General features: G+C 52.9%; 2 protein-coding genes across 7 annotated transcripts in view; one reads left to right on the top strand and one right to left on the bottom strand.

Annotated features, from left to right (window-relative positions):
* Positions 1-531: 531 nt before the first annotated feature.
* Positions 532-11548, bottom strand: LOC133344777 (transcription termination factor 1-like). 6 transcript variants are annotated; one of them, XM_061554928.1, is made up of 10 exons: positions 6759-6883; positions 5052-6150; positions 4473-4661; positions 3874-3955; positions 2934-3064; positions 2368-2590; positions 1997-2086; positions 1836-1901; positions 1175-1257; positions 537-1005 (listed from the first exon to the last, which is right to left on the bottom strand). In XM_061554928.1, exons 1-10 carry the CDS (start codon positions 6762-6764, stop codon positions 878-880), a joined length of 2097 nt encoding a protein of 698 aa, XP_061410912.1. In that variant the 5' UTR covers positions 6765-6883; the 3' UTR covers positions 537-877. The 6 variants fall into 6 exon arrangements, with proteins under 6 accessions (XP_061410914.1, XP_061410917.1, XP_061410915.1 ...); XM_061554927.1 differs by lacking the exon at positions 6759-6883 and adding an exon at positions 11399-11548 and having other exon boundaries at positions 538-1005; XM_061554931.1 differs by lacking the exons at positions 1175-1257; positions 6759-6883 and adding an exon at positions 11399-11548 and having other exon boundaries at positions 533-1005.
* A 5022-nt stretch (positions 11549-16570) lies between these two features.
* The window catches only part of EFHB (EF-hand domain family member B), a 46425-nt gene continuing 42571 nt past the window's right edge, over positions 16571-20424 (top strand). The window contains exon 1 of the mRNA XM_061554937.1: positions 16571-18631. The gene's annotated coding sequence lies outside the window, so the exon portion shown is untranslated. The remainder of the gene's footprint in view (positions 18632-20424) is intronic.

Raw genomic sequence — 20424 nt, 5'->3', positions numbered from 1 at the left:
CTCTGCAAACCTCCTGGCTACCATCAAAGGTTTGTACACGAAGCCATACAAATATACAAACACAGACATAATTTCAACCGTGATGATGGATACAAACTCAGTAATCATTGGAAAGATGTTATCAACCACGCAAAAAAGACTTAATTACACTTTTTTGGACCATCTTATCTGACAGGCACTATTTTACTTTACTTTACCGAGTGTTAACATCCCCAGTTATTTTTTAACAGTACTCTCCTCATTGTTCAGCCAGCATTGGTATAAACAGGGGCATTTTCGTTCTTTTGTCTATCATGTGTATCAGGCCTCCCCTCCCCCTCTCTGCCCCATGTGTTGAGCACTCCGTGCTGTCTTTGAGCCCCACCCCCCTCCCTCCCGATACGTTTCCATTCATTGGCTACCACATTCTGATGAGCCCCCCCCCCTCTCCTCCCCCCCCTTCAACTTGCTTATAAGGGATTACATCTTGAATCATTGCCTCACTTGATGCAGCTAATTCGGCTGTGATGGTCCCCCACCTGATGACGGAGACTTGTGTTGCCTCCGAAACGTCGTGATTTTTTATTTATTTATTTTTCATTAATTTTGATGTTTTACCTACGTGACTTTACCGAAAAAACATAAGAATATGAATCCTTGCAGTCACGAAAGCTTAAAATCTAGAATTCTGTAGGCACATTGGTGCCCTGCAGGTGGGTTTCTCGCACGCAGTGCCTCCATGGCAGCACGATTCTCCAACTCACTGGATTCTCCTTGTCCATCATTGCACATCTGTGACAAAGAGCTTCATAGCTCATCGGATTTTTCCAGGATAAAGATTCTGATTTGTCTTAAGAGGGCCTGAAGCACAATCTGTAGAGGGGGTCCAGGCCCTCAATTAGTCAATGCCATTCAAAAGGTGTTTGAGGAGAACCTCTGTTGGTTCCACTTCTGCGCTTAACTGCCCAATGTCATGTTTCTTCAGAAGCCGAGGCAGATAGATGTCGTGCAGGACATCAATTATCTCTGCAGGACACGGACATTGAGAAATGCACACACTTTGTATGTCAATTATTGGTCTTTTGAAAATGTATACATTTGACAAGATTTTTTTTTACGGATTGAATTTTTTGCATTAGCTTTTTTTTTGCATTAGCTTTATCAAATAGCAAAATAGCACCTAAGGGTTACATACCTCCAAAGGTCTTATTTTTCCAGTTGGGAACGTGAAAAAGTTTCAGTTGGTACAACTTCCTTTGTAGCAACCATGGTGGTATCCTATGGACAAAGTTTAAAGCGACTTCATAAGATATTGATTGTCACGATTCTAGGCCAGCACCTGAGGATTTGGGTTCCAGCCCACATGTGGTTCAGCATGACGTTTGCCGTTTCAATTCCTGAACAGTATCCCAGCATATGGAGGGAAATGCGAGACATGCCAAATACGCGGTAAAACATGAAAACAGAACAATGCAGGACAACCATGAATACCTATGCAGTAGTATTTTAACGTGCACTTGTGTAGCGAATGAGATTAAGTCTTGATAATTGTTACTCCTAGGTTTTTTCGGTAAAGTCCCGTAGTAAAAAAATTAAATTAATAAAAGTAATAATAGAAATAAAATAATAAATCACGACGTTTCGGAGGCAACACAAGTCTCCGTCATCAGGTGGGACCGTCACAGCTAGATTTACTGTATCAAGTACCATCTTGATAATTGCACAAGATCATCTTGATGTTTGTTTTGTGTGAATGTGCCCTCGCCAAACAAACGGAAAGCTTTACAAAGGTACATCACGAGTATATTTCAATCACATTTCATTGCTTATTACAAGACGAATTAGGCATTACTCACTTCATTTTTTGGACGATTCCATCCCAGTCAATATCCGCACTGTCTTCAACTTCCAAGTTGTACAAACTGCTCGTGAACAAGGACAATTTCCAATAAACGTTAGTACTAACAAAAAAACCACATGCAATTCGTTTACACAGTTCTCCAGTATCGACAAATACCTCTGAATGAGTTGTATTCTGGATGTATCGCCTTTCCATCCATACGTCAGTGGTGTGATCTTTGCCAAACGATTGCAAAGAACGGTCATCCTAAAAAAATATAGTTCAGCTTCATAGATGTTTGTTCAGTTTAAATAAATATATGTAATGTACAAAGACTGCCGGTATATAGTTTATACACACACGGTTCTATGGCAATAGATAAGAGTTATGCTCCACAAAGATGTACTCTAAACTTGTGGCAATAAGGTTATACAAATCTGCCCGCACACTGGATTACAATACTCATCCCTAACATTTGATTTAAAATAAGGGTGAACTGTCAATCTGGAGACTAAGGAAATAGATTAGTTGAATTTCATATTAAGTACCATTTTTCTCTGCACTGGTGGGAATTTCTGGTGTCCACTCTGGCGGAAATGTGTCTCCAGGGAATTTCGGAGTAGAGAAATCTCTGCAGGATACGGATCGTATGTTCGGAATCTGTGTTGAGTTGGTCCACCCCATTGTGCTGCTGCTGAGCTTGCAGGTAGTCCTTCATTGCCTGCAGCAGACTCTCAACCTCCCCATCACTCCAAACGCCCTTGGCCGAACCTCAAACCACACACAACCAAGACAATCTGACGTTTCAAGAAACAGTGACCAACAAACCACCATTGGAGACTTTTCCCATATCTCTGAACATGTTAGCAGAAGGCAGTGTTGTGAAATCCACTGTACTATACTCCCAACGTCTATACTCTGCCTGTACCCACCCACATTGAAAAGTGTGAATTATGGTCAAGTAACCCCCACAGCCCATACGGCGTGGTTGGGGGACCCCATCCAGCAATGTATTGACAAAAGGGCGGTACATATTTATAATACAATGCAATTAGCAATTTGCTTTACCCAAATTGTGCATGAACTAGACAATGCAGGCAACAGAAGTCCTTACCATCGTTCATCAAACTGAATTTGACGGCCAGTTTCTTCTGCCCGCGCTGCATGATTTGTGAAATGCGAGTCCAATGTGGACCAAACTTCCGGGTGAGCTGTGTCAGCTGCTTCAACTCTTCTTCCGAGTACCTTTTCCAAGACAAGTGTCGCACATTGCCATAGACTTAGTCACAAGAAAAATAAACAGAACTATTTTGCAAACTAGTTCATTAGCAATAAAATGTGGACACGCAGTCCTCAATTTACGAACACCGAACTTACATATACTCGCACTTAGGAACCAGCTTCCATGAAATATATATTGACTTAAAAACACGAACTCGCAATCGCAAACTGAACTGCGGAAGTATTTTGTTCAGCGGAGCGATCCTCTGCAAGATGTAATGAGTCGGGCTCGCGCTGGGAGTGAGTTTGTGTGTGAAATTGAGTGTGGGCAACGGTTAGCACGCTGTGCTACGAAAACGGCGACCCAAGTTCGATTCCCGCTCACTGCCAACGCCAGGCAGCTGGGTTGGGTACTGACCACTCACCCCCTCGTGTGCCGTGCCGGCCTTCATTGGCATTGCTCGCTTAACAGCATTTGCTGTTCAGGTCATATGGGGGATCGTCGTTGGTGTCTCCCCGTGATTGTATGCAATTGTGGGGACTCATTGTTCCCCCTTTAGAGAATAAGGCCAGCATGAGGATTCAAGGCGAGTGAAAATTAAAAACAATTATATTCCTGTTACTTTGTTACTGTACAGTATGTTTGTGCAGTGTTGCATGCACATTTACAATATTTCTGAGTTTAATGATGCTTCCCTTTTTATGTTGAACCGTAACAAATTTCATAACACTGACCGTACGTGCATTTAACGAATACAGCACATTGTATTCCGACTTACAAACGGGGCCCAGGAACGGAATGTGTTCGTAAGAAGAGCACTTCTCGTACTTACCTTCCAGATTTCAAGTCTTGGCCTTCATATAAAGTAATCCCACGTTGGAATATCTGCTTCATTGGTCTTGAAATACCCCGAACTGAAAAATGAAGAGAGAACGATCTTACCTCGTATGTCACTTGAGCAAACACAAGCCAATGCTGTACTGGAAATATCTTTATTATAGTTGCCCCTACATAGCTGTAAAACTGAAGTAGTTGATGTGTTGTGCCAGTGTACACGTACAGCACCTTTTGTCAATTCAAGGATGAAGGCTGCCCCACACAATGTGGGTCATCTTCAAGATGACCGCACTTACCACACTGATCAGTACGGATTGGTAAAGGTGGGCGAGCATTGTACAAGAATAGATTTTTTTTTGCACTACCCTCTATTAACCATCATATATGACAATAGAGTGTCCTTGAGCTTTTTCCCATATGCCAAACACTATTGGTTTTATCAAAACATCCCAACGTAGGACCTTCCTGAAATGGTTCTCACCCGCATCTATGGTTTGCACTCTTGGCTACGTACAGTGCGAAAGAAGGTCAACATAAATTAAGAGTGGATACTGTCTTGGGTAGTGATTAGCTTTATAATGCATTGTAACGCACTCAGGTAATTGTAGAAGTTGTTCTGCAATCGGTATTTTGTGATTAATGTCTTCTCCGCGGGGAAGTACGAGGGCAGGAATAGTTTCTGTGGATCCGTGAAGGCATCGTGGTCACGAATAAAGTCGCGCACGTTCATGTGCAGCTGTTCCACCTCTACCTTGCTGAATCGCCCAAACCGGACCTTGATTCCTGAAAGCCAGCAAGAGCCACACACGCACATGGTTCCATTATTGCTGGTTATTTTCTACTTCAATTAAAGAACAGCACAATAAAACACACTTTGTGTAAGACTTGTTTACGAGTTATCGGTTTGGGTGTCGTACGTTGACTGATATCCTACGAGGATACAGTCATATTCCTAGGGGATGAAGGGGGAAGGGGGGTTGGGAATTTAAGGGGTAAAGTGCAGGACAGATGGGCAAGTTGAAGGGGTGGTGGTGAATTTGTAAGGAATGAACATAGCAAAATCGGTCTGCGCCGAAGTTAATTTTCATACTGTATATTATTGTCTGAATTGTACATGCACCTTATAAAGTTCAGTAGCAAAAAATACTAATATTTGCGTTTTGCACTACTGACCTTCCTTTTCAAACTCCTTAAAACGATGATAGTCATATTTGAGGGCACGATCAATATCCATTTTCAATCTACGTGAAAGGCCAGGAACGAATTTACTCATGAATTTGACCTGGTAATCATAATTCTCGAGATGCCTAACCTCCTCTTCCTCCTCATCCCCCATTTCTTTATCTACTTCATCAACAACCTCTTCAGTGTGGGACGCATTTATCTGGCGATGTTCATTGGTGACAGAGTTCTCGGTTCTCAATGTGGGAAGTTGCTCACTGGGTAAGCCCTCCTGAAGGTCACGTCGTTTTTTCTTCTTGCCATGCTTCTTGCTCCTTGTGCCCGCAGTATTCTGTGCTATTACACCACCCTGGTTATTTCCAGATTGGCACGACTTTGCCTTCTTATTCTTCTTCCTGTTGGAGCTTGAGGATGGCTCAGGATTCACGGGCGATTCCATCGGGCAACTTTCTGACACAACTGTCCCTTCAGAAGAAGCATGTCGGTCAGGCATCGCAATGCTCATTTCCCTGCGTTTTCTCTTTTTGCGAGGTCTTTCCTGCACAGGAGGAGGTTCAATGTCTTCTAAATTACTTCCTCCATCAGCTGCAGTTCGTTTCCTTTTCCTGCCTGATTTCTTCTCACTCTTTGCAGTTTCCTCTTCACGGTCCGACTGCAAAGCCCCTTCTTCTTGCTGCCAAGTTGGCGTCAAATTATCATCAGCGTTTTCCATTTTCTTCTTCCTTTTCACTCCCTTGCACTCAGCGTCACCGCTTCTGGAACAGGCACGCACGTCTTCTCCCCGTTGAGGGGCAACTGTCGCCTCCTCCTCACTTCGTCGTCGAGATTCGCCTTCTCTCCGCTCACCGTGCTTGCAATGGTGCTCGCCGCCATCTTTCGCAACCCGAAAAGAATCGCACCGCGAATCACCATCAGACGTTTTCGTTTGGGCATCGACACTCCTGGATGTCTCTCTGTGGTTTACGCATCTTTTCTTTTTACAAATCTTGACTTGGTCCAAATCCACGTCATTCGGAGCTTCTTCCAGGCATGATGATTCATTTCCATGCGCATCTCTTTTCCGTTGGCATTTCTCCTCGTGTTTCTTCATCTGCAAAACGTGAACGTCCAATGTTTTAAGAAATGCTTTTTTCTAATTACATCACTAAAAGGCTTTCCTGACGATTGAATGTCGCGTTTATTCACACTGACAATAGTTACACAACTGCAAAGTACTCATACCTGTCAACCCCTCATCGATGCCTACCTTATTATAGACCAATTCAGATGTTATTGGTCACCCTGTGCCCTTACAAATCTAAAAGTGTATCCTAAAACACAAATAAATAAGACAAAAAACATTTTTCCCGTATTGAAATGGTTGTACGCCGTATGGTCCCAAAAACTCTATTTCCCTGTACAAGAATACGGGTAAACCGTATGGGTTGACAGGTCTGTTGTACTTCCCCTTTGACCATTCGCTGCTGGGTTATTTGACAAACATGTAGTGTAGTAATACGACACTGCTGTATTGGCTCGGTATGGGGGCTGTCGGCAGGTGTCATGGGGGTCGTGTCGGGCCGTGATACTCTGCGTGAATTCTAGATTTGAAGCATTCGTGACTGCAAGGATTCATGCTCTTTGGTTTTTTCGGTAAAGTCACGTAGAAGGGAAATAATAATAAAAAATACGGTGACTTTCAGACCGCAGTCCACTCACTGGCATTGACTATATATCTTTTGTATTCTCCGCAGGGAATGGAGTCTTTGCTCCGCTGCAAGTCCCCTGTCACCGCTCTTCCATTGACATATTCCGTTAATTCCTCTTAGTACCTTTCACGCGACGGTCAAACGGTCAATGGTATAGTGTTTAGCAGATTGTATAATAATAAATTGTATAAAAGTGTAATGTTTAATATAATGTATAAGGTAATATATAGTATCGTAATTGTATAGTGAATATACAGCAGTGTGGTATACAGTAGGGTGGGTAGAATAATAGTGTAATATTACAATGTATAGTCTAAGGCAGGGGTGGGCAAACTTTTTGACTCGCGGGCCACAATGGGTTCTAAAATTTGACAGAGGGGCCGGGCCAGGAACAGATGGATGGAGTGTTTGTGTGAACTAATATAAATGACATGTAAAAATCATTACATGAAAGGATTTGGCCTTTAACAGGTAGCAAAGCATTTATTTGCAAGGCAATTTAACAAACTTGCACGAACATGAACAATACAAAAACATGTCGTAACATGACTGATCAATCATGAAAACATCTGAGGCCTGCGCCAAACCAATTACCTCACTTGAACTTCTTTATTATCTACATTAACAGGTTAGAGCAGCCACGCAGGCTGTGTGATCGGAGATTTGGCTCTAACCTCGCTGCAGCAACACATCATCACTTTCAGTTTCAGTGGGAACAGTGTTGTTGATCTCCCATTTTTGCCAGTGCATCCAAGTCTGGAGTTATTTTGGTTGTGGCAATTCTCAGGATAGATCTGAGGTGCTGATCCGTTAACTTTGATCTGTGAGGGGCTTTGTTGGCGTTCATGACGCTGAATGTCTGCTCACACACATGAGTCGAGCCAAACAAAGTCAGTATCTTCTGTGCAGTCCTCCGGAGGTTTGGAAACGTGGCTCTGTTAAGTGAAGCATAAAAGTCATTCAATTTCGATTTAAAGCTTTCGTGACTGCAGGGATTCATCTTCTTGGTTCTTTCGGTAAAGTCACGTAGAAGGGAAGTAATAAAATAATAAAAATAAAACATAATAAAACAATTCTCACGACGTTTCGGCCACAACGCAAGCAGCCGTCCTCAGGTGAAGAATGAGACAATGCCAAGCTAGGAGCTTATATATAAGCTGCGTTGGAGGTGGAAGAAAGAGCGCCTTAACAAAAGAATGTGCATATGAAGAGGAATTTAGCATATACTGGAAAATGCGTAGGAGGTGGGCGGGGGGGTTTCAAAGTCATATTATGCCCATGCATTATGCAGGATCAACAGCACCAAGGGGGGGTGCAGGGATAAGCAGTAGCAAAGGAAAGGAATGTTAATGATATGTAGCTAATCCCTGCACCCCCCCTTGGTGCTGTTGATCCTGCATAATGCATGGGCATAATATGACTTTGAAACCCCCCCGCCCACCTCCTACGCATTTTCCATGTATATGCTAAATTCCTCTTCATATGCACATTCTTTTGTTAAGGCGCTCTTTCTTCCACCTCCAACGCAGCTTATATATAAGCTCCTAGCTTGGCATTGTCTCATTCTTCACCTGAGGACGGCTGCTTGCGTTGTGGCCGAAACGTCGTGAGAATTGTTTTATTATGTTTTATTTTTATTATTTTATTACTTCCCTTCTACGTGACTTTACCGAAAGAACCAAGAAGAAAAAAGTCATTCAGTTTAACGTCTCCTTTAGGACGGAGTCAGACAAGATCTATCAGTTCCAACTGCAGCTCATGTGGTGCTGTTTCAGGGTTTTGTGACAGGGGACAGGACACCAGCGGAATTGACTGTTGAATGTTTTCGAAATCAGAGAACCTACGGCAGAATTCTCCGTGCAGGTCCTTTAAGTGATTTGCTGTATTTGTTTGCGTTTCGCGGTGCCTCTTCCTGCATGGCAAGTGTGGGGAAATGAGAAAAAGATTTGTTCGCAATTTGTCCGGAGAACAAAGTGAGCTTGGATTTGAAAGCTTTCACATGTTTGTACTTGTCGTGAACAAACTGATCTTTCCCCTGTAGTTTCACATTCAGCTCATTCATGTGTAAAAATATGTCCACAGCAAACGCAAAGTCACTAAGCCAGTTCTTGTCGCTTAGCTCAGGGAATTCGTCAGATTTCCCCATCAACTCCAAAAATGCAATGATGTCCTCTTTCAGCTCCCACACTCGTTGTAACTCTTTCCCCAAACTTAACCAGCGGACACGAGAGTGGTACAGCAAGTCCTGATGATCCGCATCAGGTTCCTCCAGGAACGTAATAAACTGACGGTGCTGAAGTCCCCTTGCTCGTATAAAGTTCACAAGTTTTACGACTGGATTCACAAAATGATTAAGCTGCAATACAGACTTACACAGGGATTCCTGATGGATGATGCAGTGAAGGAAAATAAGATCCTGCACAGGGTTTTCCTCTTTCACTTTATCCTGGATTCTTTTCCGCAGCCCAACATTTTTTCCAGTTAAATTTGGCGATCCATCCGTTGTGACAATGACAAGTTTACTCCAAGGTAGCGTCATTCTTTCGATGACAGCAGATACCTGGTTATACAAGTCCTCTCCCCGCGTTCTTCCTTTCAGGGACTCAATGGTCAAAACCTCCTCTGTTATTGCAAAACTGTCGTCAATGCCTCGGATAAAAATGAGGAGCTGAGCAGTGTCTTTTACGTCCGTACATTCATCCAGTGCTAGTGAATATAATTCAAAGGAATCAGACTTTTTGTTTAATTGACTGGCTATAATTTTATCAATCAGTTCCACATGGCGAGTCACAGTCCTGCGTGATAAACTGACTTTTTCAAATTAGCTTTTGATCTCCGGACACAAGATGTCTGCTGTCTGTACCATGTATTATTTTACAAACTTGCCTTCGGAGAAAGTGGTAATGAGTGGTAATGTTGGTGAGAAGAAGTTTTTAAAGAAAATTTAAATCGAAGTGAAGAAGGAAATTATTGAAAAGTTTGTATAATTAATGATGTTTCTAATTTTAATTATGTTTTCTGTGCTTAAAACTCTTTAAAAAGCTGTGGGGTCTAGAACGGACTCGTGAAATTCGGAGATAACTCGGAGTTAAGTTTTGTTGAATTACATTAAGTGCGCCATCTAATGGGAGAATGGGGGCATTACAGGAGGAAGGTAACATTTCATTTAATAATAATAATTGGACAAGTTCGGCGGGCCGGAATAAAAAGCCTAACGGGCCGTATACGGCCCGTGGGCCGTACTTTGCCCATGTCTGGTCAAAGGGTGGTGTATAGTAATACAATATATAATTTAATGTTGGGTTTGTCTATGGCAGTATATAGTACGGGGTAGATCCGTGTGATGTAAGGAAAAAGTTTAGCTGGAGGCATATTATATTTTTTGCGAGATAGAATTGTAATGTATGACTTACTGTTAGTAGCTCAGCTTATTGGAGAGTATATTTAGTATATTGATGATATTGATGTAGTTTATATTTTAGCTTTTTACGTGGTAGTTTGGCTGCTGCAGCTCTTTACTATTAAAATTCCTTCCCTTTATTACTGATAACCCTACCTCCTCCCTTTGTTGCTGCTAATCCTACATAATGCACGGGCATAATATGACTTTGAGACCGCCCACCTCCTACGCATTCCACATGTAGTGACTAATCCCATATCTGCATTTTCCATAAATATGCTAAATTCCTCTGTTGATATGCAAATTCCTTTGTCAAGGCGCCCTTCCTCCCCTAACCCAGCTTAAATATACGCTGCCAAGCCTGGTGGTGTTCATTCAGACGCTGTCTTTCCGACAGACCTGTTCTTCACCTGAGGACAGCTGCTTGCGTTGTGGCCGAAACGTCGTGAAAATTGTATTTTATTATGTTTTATTTTTTATTATTTCCCTTCTACGTGACTTTACCGAAAGAACCAAGAACATGAATCGAAATTTAAGTCGTTATGTTAAGTGTTACCTGTTGTGTTAGCTAATAGTGTTGCCTCCAAAGTCCAGTGTGCGCCTGAATTTAACCCACTACAAGTACATCACGTTGGCCAGTGAGGGTTGGTGACAACGAGCAGACTTGGGTGCAAATGACAGTTCTTTAAGTACAGAAAACTACTCTGGTTGTTCCTGCACTGCCCTCTGCTGACAGCGTCTTCAAACGCGTGATTATCCGCTTTCATTGCAGTTGCCCCCGCTGCACGCGTGTTTACTCTCCTCCGACACGTGTTTATTCCACGTGTGGTTACCCTCTACGCGTGTGGCTACCCCCTTCGACGCGTGGTTACCCCACTCTACACGTGTGGTTACCCCCTCTACATGTGGTTACCCTCCTCTCCACGTTTGGTTACCCCACGTGTGGTTACCCTCCTCTACACGTGGTTACCCCCCGTGTGGTTACCCTACGTGTGTGGTTACCCCCCGTGTGGTTATCCCCCTCGACGTGTGTGGTTACCCCCTCTACACGTGGTTACCCCACGTGTGTGGTTACCTCCTCTACACGTGTGGTTACCCCACGTGTGTGGTTACCCTCCTCTACACGTGTGGTTACCCCCTCTACACGTGTGGTTACCCCCTCTACACGTGTGGTTACCCCCTCTACACGTGTGGTTACCCCACGTGTGTGGTTACCCCTCTACACGTGGTTACCCCACGTGTGTGGTTACCTCCATCCACGCGCCGTTACCCGGGCAGAGCGGACGACTTCCGGGTCCGATCCCAGTGCTGCCCGTCACCGATTATATTCCCTAGCGCGCATAGGCAGCTGCTCGCTCTAACGAGGATCGCCATTGGCCCACGCGCCTCGCGGGCCCCGCCTCTCGCCGGGGCGCACGGACGAATCGGATCGCGGGATCCTCTCGGCGCTTGCCGGTGCAGTCTGGGAAATAAAAAGCGACGCCCGGATGACTTTTTTTCTCCCAGTAACACTCGTCGCTGTTGGTGAAGCCCGCGGCCAATCATCGGAGAGCGTGAGATTGGCGGGAACTGGGTTGTCACGTGGCGCGCACGGCGAGCACGTGGGCAATGAGGGGCACGGTTGGGAGACGCATTGAGGAGCGGGGTACCGGGCGGGCGGTTGGGAGGGGAGGACAGTTGGGGGGGGGGGGACAGTGGGGGGGGGGCAGTTGGGGGGGGGGGACAGTTGGGGGGGGGGACAGTTGGGGGGGGGACAGTTGGGGGGGGCGCAGTTGGGGGGGGGCAGTTGGGGGGGGGCAGGTGGGGGGGGGGGCGGTTGGGAGGGGGGGGCGGTTGGGAGGGGGGGGCGGTTGGGAGGGGGAGGGCGGTTGGGAGGGGGGGCGGTTGGGAGGGGGTGGCGGTGGGAGGGTGGGGGCGGGGGAGGGGTGGGGGCGGTGGGAGGGGGGGGCGGTTGGGAGGGGGGGGGGCGGTTGGGAGGGGGGGGGGCGGTGGGAGGTTGGGAGGGGGGGGGGCGGTTGGGAGGGGGGGGGCGGTTGGAGGGGGGGGGGGGCGGTTGGGAGGGGGTGGCGGTTGGGAGGGGGTGGCGGTTGGGAGGGTGGGGGCGGTTGGGAGGGGGGGGGCGGTTTGGGAGGGGGGGGGCGGTTGGGAGGGGGGGGCGGTTGGGAGGGGGGGGCGGTTGGGAGGGTGGGGGCGGTTGGGAGGGGGGGGGCGGTTGGGAGGGTGAGGGCGGTTGGGAGGGGGAGGGCGGTTGGGAGGGGGGGGCGGGTTGGGAGGGGGGGGCGGTTGGGAGGGTGGGGGCGGTTGGGAGGGGGGGGCGGTTGGGAGGGGGGGGGCGGTTGGGAGGGGGGGGGGCGGTTGGGAGGGGGGGGAGGGCGGTTGGGAGGGGGGGGGGCGGTGGGAGGGGGGGGGCGGTTGGGAGGTGGGCGGTTGGGAGGGGGAGGGCAGGGGCGGTTGGGAGGGGGAGGGCAGGGGCGGTTGGGAGGGGGGGGGGGTGGGAGGGGGGGGGAGGGCGGTTGGGAGGGGAGGGGCGGTTGGGAGGGGGGGGGCGGTTGGAGGGGGGGGGCGGTTGGAGGGGGGGGGGCGGTTGGGAGGGGGGGGGGCGGTTGGGAGGGGGGGCGGTTGGGAGGGGGGGGGCGGTTGGGAGGGGGGGGCGGTTGGGAGGGGGGGGCGGTTGGGAGGGGGGGGCGGTTGGGAGGGGGGGGGCGGTTGGGAGGGGGGGAGCGGTTGGGAGGGGGAGGGCGGTTGGGAGGGGGGGGCGGTTGGGAGGGGGGGGCGGTTGGGAGGGGGGGGCGGTTGGGAGGGGGAGGGCGGTGGGAGGGGGGGGCGGTTGGGAGGGGGGGGCAGTTGGGAGGGGGGGGGGCGGTTGGGAGGGGGGGGCGGTTGGGAGGGGGGGGGTTGGGAGGGGGGGGAGGGCGGTTGGGAGGGGGGGGGCGGTTGGGAAGGGGGGGGGCGGTTGGGAGGGGGGGGGGCGGTTGGGAGGGGGGGGCGGTTGGGAGGGGGGGGGCGGTTGGGAGGGGGGGGGGTTGGGAGGGGGGGGGACGGTTGAGAGGGGGGGGAGGGCGGTTGGGAGGGGGGGCGGTTGGGAGGGGGGGGCGGTTGGGGGGGGGGAGGGCGGTTGGGAGGGGGAGGGCGGTTGGGAGGGGGGGGGGCGGTTGGGAGGGGGGGGGCGGTTGGGAGGGGAGGGCAGGGGCGGTTGGGAGGGGGGGGGTTGGGAGGGGGGGGGGCGGTTGGGAGGGGGGGGGCGGTTGGGAGGGGGGGGGGTTGGGAGGGGGGGGGACGGTTGAGAGGGGGGGGGAGGGCGGTTGGGAGGGGGGGGCGGTTGGGAGGGGGGGGCGGTTGGGGGGGGGGAGGGCGGTTGGGAGGGGGAGGGCGGTTGGGAGGGGGGGGGCGGTTGGGAGGGGGGGGGGCGGTTGGGAGGGGGGCGGTTGGGAGGGGGAGGGCAGGGGCGGTTGAGAGGGGGGGGGTTGGGAGGGGGGGGGCGGTTGGGAGGGGGGGGGGCGGTTGGGAGGGGGGGGGCGGTTGGGAGGGGGGGCGGTTGGGAGGGGGGGGGCGGTTGGGAGGGGGAGGGCGGTTGGGAGGGGGGGGCGGTTGGGAGGGGGGGGGCGGTTGGGAGGGGGGGGGGGCGGTTGGGAGGGGGGGGGGGCGGTTGGGAGGGTGGGGCGGTTGGGAGGGGGGGGGGCGGTTGGGAGGGGGAGGGCGGTTGGGAGGGGGGGGGCGGTTGGGAGGGGGGGGGCGGTTGGGAGGGGGGGGCGGTTGGGAGGGGGGGTTGGGAGGGGGGGGGGAGGGCGGTTGGGAGGGGGGGGGCGGTTGGGAGGGGGGGGGCGGTTGGGAGGGGGGGGGCGGTTGGGAGGGGGGGGGCGGTTGGGAGGGGGAGCGGTTGGGAGGGGGGGGGCGGTTGGGAGGGGGGGCGGTTGGGAGGGGGGGGGCGGTTGGGAGGGGGGGGGGGCGGTTGGGAGGGGGGGGCGGTTGGGAGGGTGAGGGCGGTTGGGAGGGGGAGGGCGGTTGGGAGGGGGGGGCGGTTGGGAGGGGGAGGGCGGTTGGGAGGGGGGGGCGGTTGGGAGGGGGGGGGCGGTTGGGAGGGTGGGGGCGGTTGGGAGGGGGGGCGGTTGGGAGGGGGGGGCGGTTGGGAGGGGGGGGGCGGTTGGGAGGGGGGGGGGGGCGGTTGGGAGGGTGGGGGCGGTTGGGAGGGTGGGGGCGGTTGGGAGGGTGGGGGCGGTTGGGAGGGGGGGCGGTTGGGAGGGGGGGGCGGTTGGGAGGGGGGGGGGCGGTTGGGAGGGGGGGGGGTTGGGAGGGGGGGGGGGACGGTTGAGAGGGGGGGGAGGGCGGGTTGGGAGGGGGGGGGGCGGTTGGGAGGGGGAGGGCGGTTGGGAGGGGGGGGCGGTTGGGAGGTGGGCGGTTGGGAGGGGGAGGGCAGGGGCGGTTGGGAGGGGGGGGGGGGGTTGGAGGGGGGGGAGGGCGGTTGGGAGGGGAGGGGCGGTTGGGAGGGGGGGGGGCGGTTGGGAGGGGGGGGGGCGGTTGGGAGGGGGGGGCGGTTGGGAGGGGGGGCGGTTGGGAGGGGGGGGGCGGTTGGGAGGGGGGGCGGTTGGGAGGGGGGGGGGCGGTTGGGAGGGGGGGGAGCGGGTTGGGAGGGGGAGGGCGGTTGGGAGGGGGGGGCGGTTGGGAGGGGGGGGGGGGCGGTTGGGAGGGGGGGTGCGGTTGGGAGGGGGGGGCGGTTGGGAGGGGGATGGCGGTTGGAGGGGGGGGCGGTGGGAGGGGGGGTGGTTGGGAGGGGGGGGCGGTTGGGAGGGGGGGGCGGTGGGAGGGGCGGGGTTGGGAGGGGGGGGGAGGGCGGTTGGGAGGGGGGGGGCGGTTGGGAAGGGGGGGGCGGTTGGGAGGGGGGGGCGGTTGGGAGGGGGGGGGCGGTTGGGAGGGGGGGGCGGTTGGGAGGGGGGGGGCGGTTGGGAGGGGGGGGGTTGGGAGGGGGTGGGGACGGTTTGAGAGGGGGGGGAGGGCGGTTGGGAGGGGGGGGCGGTTGGGAGGGGGGGCGGTTGGGGGGGGGGAGGGCGGTTGGGAGGGGGGGGGGCGGTTGGGAGGGGTGGGGCGGGTGGGAGGGGGGGGGCGGTTGGGAGGGGTGCGGTTGGGAGGGGGAGGGCAGGGGCGGTTGGGAGGGGGGGGGGTTGGGAGGGGGGGGGAGGGCGGTTGGGAGGGGGGGGGCGGTTGGGAGGGGGAGGGCAGGGGCGGTTGGGAGGGGGGGCGGTTGGGAGGGGGGGGGCGGTGGGAGGGGGGCGGTTGGGAGGGGGAGGGCAGGGGCGGTTGGGAGGGGGGGGGGTTGGGAGGGGGGGGGAGGGCGGTTGGGAGGGGGGGGGGCGGTTGGGAGGGGGAGGGCAGGGGCGGTTGGGAGGGGGGGCGGTTGGGAGGGGGGGGGGTTGGGAGGGGGGGCGGTTGGGAGGGGGAGGGCGGGGCGGTTGGGGGGGGGGGTTGGGAGGGGGGGGAGGGCGGTTGGGAGGGGGGGGCGGGTTGGGAGGGGGGGGGCGGTTGGAAGGGGGGGGGTTGGGAGGGGGGGGGGCGGTTGGGAGGGGGGGGGGTTGGGAGGGGGGGGAGGGCGGTTGGGAGGGGGGGGGCGGTTGGAGGGGGGGGCGGTTGGGAGGGGGGGGGCGGTTGGGAGGGGGGGGGCGGTTGGGAGGGGGGGGGCGGTGGGAGGGGGGAGGGGGCGGTTGGGGAGGGGGGGGGGCGGTTGGGAGGGGGGGGGCGGTTGGGAGGGGGGTGGCGGTTGGGAGGGGGGGGGGGCGGTTGGGAGGGGGGGGCGGTTGGGAGGGGGAGGGCGGTGGGAGGGGGGGGCGGTTGGGAGGGGGGGCGGTTGGGATGGGGGGGGCGGTTGGGAGGGGGGGGGTTGGGAGGGGGGTGGGAGGGCGGTTGGGAGGGGGGGGCGGTTGGGAGGGGGGGGCGGTTGGAGGGGGGGCAGGTTGGGAGGGGGAGCGGTTGGGAGGGGGGGGGCGGTTGGGAGGGGGGGCGGTTGGGAGGGGGGGGGGTTGGGAAGGGGGGGGCGGTTGGGAGGGGGGGGGCGGGTTGGGAGGAGGGGGGCGGTTGGGAGGGGGGGCGGTTGGGAGGGGGGCGGTTGGGAGGGGGGCGGTTGGGAGGGGGAGGGCGGGGGCGGTTGGGAGGGGGGGGGTTGGGAGGGGGGGGAGGGCGGTTGGGAGGGGGGGGGCGGTTGGGAGGGGGGGGGCGGTTGGGAGGGGTGAGGGCGGTTGGGAGGGGGGGGGCGGTTGGGAGGGGGGGGCGGTTGGGAGGGGGGGCGGTTGGGAGGGGGGGCGGTTGGGAGAGGGGGGGGCGGTTGGGAGGGGGGAGGGCGGTTGGGAGGGGGCGGTTGGGAGGGGGGCGGTTGGGAGGGGGGCGGTTGGGAGGGAGGCAGTTGGGGGGGGGGCAGTTGGGGGGGGGGTGAATGGGTATGGGGGCCGTGGTAGGCCTCGGTAAGGTAATTCACCCTTTTTATCGGGTTAAAGGGTAAAGGTGTCAACATGCCAAGGGGTAAGGTAATGGGTAGGGTAAATGTAGCTCGGAAGAATTACCACGTAGGGTAAAGGTAGCGCGACGTATTACCCGGTAAAAATGGCGCAGTCCGTGGCCTCCATTTAATAAGTAATATTTATTTTACACTTTTTTTTTTAAACACGCTTTTATGAAATGTACTAGTAATGGCAGAACTCCACGACTCCAGGAAGTGGCCCCGAAGCTTGCCATAACGTAAGGGACCGTGGTCAATTACAGCCAACATTTGAGCATGGACAATTAGACCCAAGCCGAAACATAACATATAACAAATAATGTTTAAAAATATAGATTTTTTTATGATAGAATATAGTATTGTCATCAGTATGACATAAGTATACCAAGTTTGCAGTCGATGCCACATTGAGAAGTGGGTTAAAATTGAGTTACAAGATTTGAGGATACAACAACGACAACAATGACAAGCGTGTAAAATTGGAATCATCGAGAGTATTCTATATGAATAAAGCACTCTGCCTAGCATTTACCATTATAAACCTTTTTCATGTGTAGTAGTACCCCAGTAATTACCCTGTAATCAGATCATTTGTATGGGGTAAGGGTAAAAGGTAGGGTAAAGGTAGGCTCGTTGATTTTTACCTTGTTAAAGGGTAAAAGGTAGGGTAGAGTGATTGTATTGTGGTAGGGTAAAGGTTGGCTCGTTATCTTGCCTTGCCGAGGCCTAGGCCATGGGTATGGGGGCATTGAAAAGCACGGGGGCAGGGGAACGTTATTCAGAGACCGGTCGTAGAGGTTAAGATGCGGAGGGAGCGCGGTCGAGAAAGCACCCACCGAGGAGATGGAGCAATGAAACGTGTCGGTGAAAAAGCGAGATAGATGGTAGGTTCCATTAAGAACGAGTGAATTATTAATTAAATACGTGCCCCAGTATCTTTTTGTCATCAAATGCTCCCCATTCATCAACTCCCCGTGGTGAGTGATGGGGCAGTTGTGGAGAGAGTGGAGAAGTTTCCGTACCTGGGCAGTGTTGCATTTGACCGGCTCTGATTTGGCAGCTGAGGTCTCGCTCCGAATCAGTCGAGCAGGCATTTTCTTTTCATCGGCTGCATAACGCTGTGTGGAAGCTACCTGGTCTGTCGCTCCACGCGAAGCTCCATGTCTTCTCGGCCAAAAGTCACGCCATCCCTTCTCTATTGCTTGCGAGACGTGGAGCTCTCTAATGGAACTTTTGCACTGGTTGGAAATAGTCTGGCTACATTTGTGCGAGGAGTTCACAGATCCTTGAAAGATTTGGACACAGTTCCATCCGTGAGCTCCTCCCGGCAAGCGATACTGTGTTGGCTGGGTCATGTAGCCCCATGCCCAGCCACCGCACGCCGAAGAAGCTTCTGTTTGGCCGGATAGAAGGGGCTAAACGAGATGGAGTGATGTGGTACAGAAGGATGCGGAGCTGATCGGACTTTCCTATGACTGGTACCAGCAGTGTCAAGATCGGCCCCTGTGGAGTAGGTTCGTGAAGGACGTTGCTTGGGAGTTGAAGGCAAGTCAGTCACCCTCCAGCAACAGCGAGGCAGAGGAGCGACACAGTTGGTTCAATCTGCCAGCCATCTCAAGTCAATCCATGTGCCTGTTGTGTGAACTGCCAGCGGGACTCCGACATTTTACGTGGCCTCAAAGTGCACCTAGCATGGCACAAGTGCCGCAGTGACGTCACCGCCACTCAGTGGTGAACAGCGTTTGTATTAATGAATGAGAGAGTGACTTGACGTCATATTGATTGCGTGTACTCTTTCTGCTGATGACGATCATGGCCCTTCTGATGTTCCTTAAATTGCTCTTGATACTTATTTTTCTGATGTTGCTGCTCATGCTTCTACTGCTGATGCTGCTGTAGGCTCTGCTGGGCCAGAGACGGCTGTGCTCGTGGCTGCTGACACTTGAGACGGCTGCTGCTGTTGGACAAAGCCCATTCACCTCGGTGTCCACCCGTGCCAGCGGTAAGCATCATCACCTTCCTCTCGGGCACACAACGCTCGCAATCATCTGCCGGGCACTCTCACCCGTGCGTGTGTGAGGGTGTGCGAGACTGAAGGTGGAGCGGTGGTGGAGTGGTTAGCCTCTTGCGCTGCGAATCCAGTGATTTAATTTAGTTTCCCAGCCACGGTTGACATCCGTGGAGTATTATCTGAATCGGTTTCTAGGTGTCCCCTGGGTCGACCCAGCCTAAAAATTACCACCTGGTGTGGTGTGTTAACATCAACACTGGGGTGTAGTGGTGGGCACTGCCACTACTTCGTGCCCCGTTTTGGCTACCATTCATGTGCACCAATAGGCTGTTGAAGGCTACATTGGGGGAATTTTATTTGCGTCAGAGCTTCGTGTCACAGTCTGTGGTCACTGAAGTAGCCAGCTTTTCCCACCACGTGCCAGTGATCCAGCGCTTTTGGAGACGAGGTTTGGTGGAACACAGATGGTTACTCTTTGGTTATTTCGGTAAAGTCACGTAGAAATTAAATAATAGAATACGATGTTTCGATTGCAACACAAGCAACCATCATCTGGTACAAATAAATGAGAAATTAGAAGTTAAGTGTGAAACAAACAAGCACGGCACACCCTCCCAGTAGAGGTGGTTCACACTAGATTTGAGGCTTAGCAGTCTTTGGAAGAAGGTAATCAACAAGGCTATGCGTTAACTGTGTGCATTCCATTACACTTCCTAATTTTACTAAATTTGCTTTCTACTGTGCTTGTTCCGTGCTTGTTTATAAGTCCATTCTCTCCTCCGGCCGCTATGGGCAGGAATTCCACACAACTCCCCCTCTGCCCCCCCTCTCTCTCTATTTAAGGCCTCGATACAGAGATGTTGTCTTTCTGTGTGCCTATGTGTGTGAGTCTCTCTCTGCTTGTGTGTCTGTCTGTGTGTCTCCATGTCTATGTTTTGTCTCTCTCAAATTTAGCAATCTTTGGAAGAATGTAATCAACCGGGTGGGGTGTTGACTGTTGTGTTGGCCGACTCTCTGTGTTGTATTGCATTATATTTCCAAGTTTACCATGTTTGTTTTCTCATTCATTTGTACCTTATGATGGTTGCTTGTGTTGCAATCGAAACGTCGTATTCGATTATCATTTAATTTAATTTCTACGTGACTTTACCGAAAGAACCAAAGAGTAATTCACGAAAGCGTCCAACATAGATAGATGGTTGTGAAACTAGCAAACTCTATGGGGTGGCCTATTGCACAGAGTAATTGAGTGGGTTCGATGAACCCATCTTTGCAAAGTAATCTTCTCCCGTCGTAAAATGGATTTTCTCCAGGTACTGAAGTTTGTGTTATTATCACACAAAAGAAATGTATTTTAATACTCGTCTTTTTTCCCCATTTTTTTCCTGATTGTGCTGTCTGTCATGTCATGAGATGAGGTTTCCATTCTAATCTCACAGTGCAACATTTCATATAAGCAAACACTAGTCAATGAATATCACAGAATTTCCTCTGAAATGCCTTCAAACAACTGGGAATAATATTTATCGCATAAGAGGCAAACTGATATTTGTAGTTCTCAGAGATTAAATGTAGCCAGATGAAGTACTGAACCAAATTGAATGTTTTTTTCTGGTACAGTCAGTGGTGACTAGGCTGAGATCATCACCTCGCTTCACTTGAGAACCCAGTATCTCGGTGGTGCCAGCTCAGCGTTCCGACCTCTGAGACACCTGACCAGCTAAAAAAAAGGTGACATTTCTAAAAGGGAATTAATAAAATATTAAAAAGCAAGGACCTTCAAA

Source organism: Lethenteron reissneri, chromosome 20 (assembly GCF_015708825.2).
Source record: "Lethenteron reissneri isolate LAM-NWPU_2019-01 chromosome 20, ASM1570882v1, whole genome shotgun sequence".
Taxonomy (NCBI): domain Eukaryota; kingdom Metazoa; phylum Chordata; class Hyperoartia; order Petromyzontiformes; family Petromyzontidae; genus Lethenteron; species Lethenteron reissneri.
This window is presented reverse-complemented; position numbering and strand designations above follow the sequence as displayed.

Bases quoted from the DNA above. Each gene is read 5' to 3' on its own strand.
- LOC133344777 (XM_061554927.1), bottom strand. The intron at 3,956-4,472 runs GTGCGTTACAAT...TTCATTTTTCAG, and splicing joins CAACTTCTACAATTACCTGA to TTCGGGGTATTTCAAGACCA. The intron at 2,087-2,367 runs GTACTTAATATG...ATATTTTTTTAG, and splicing joins CACCAGTGCAGAGAAAAATG to GATGACCGTTCTTTGCAATC.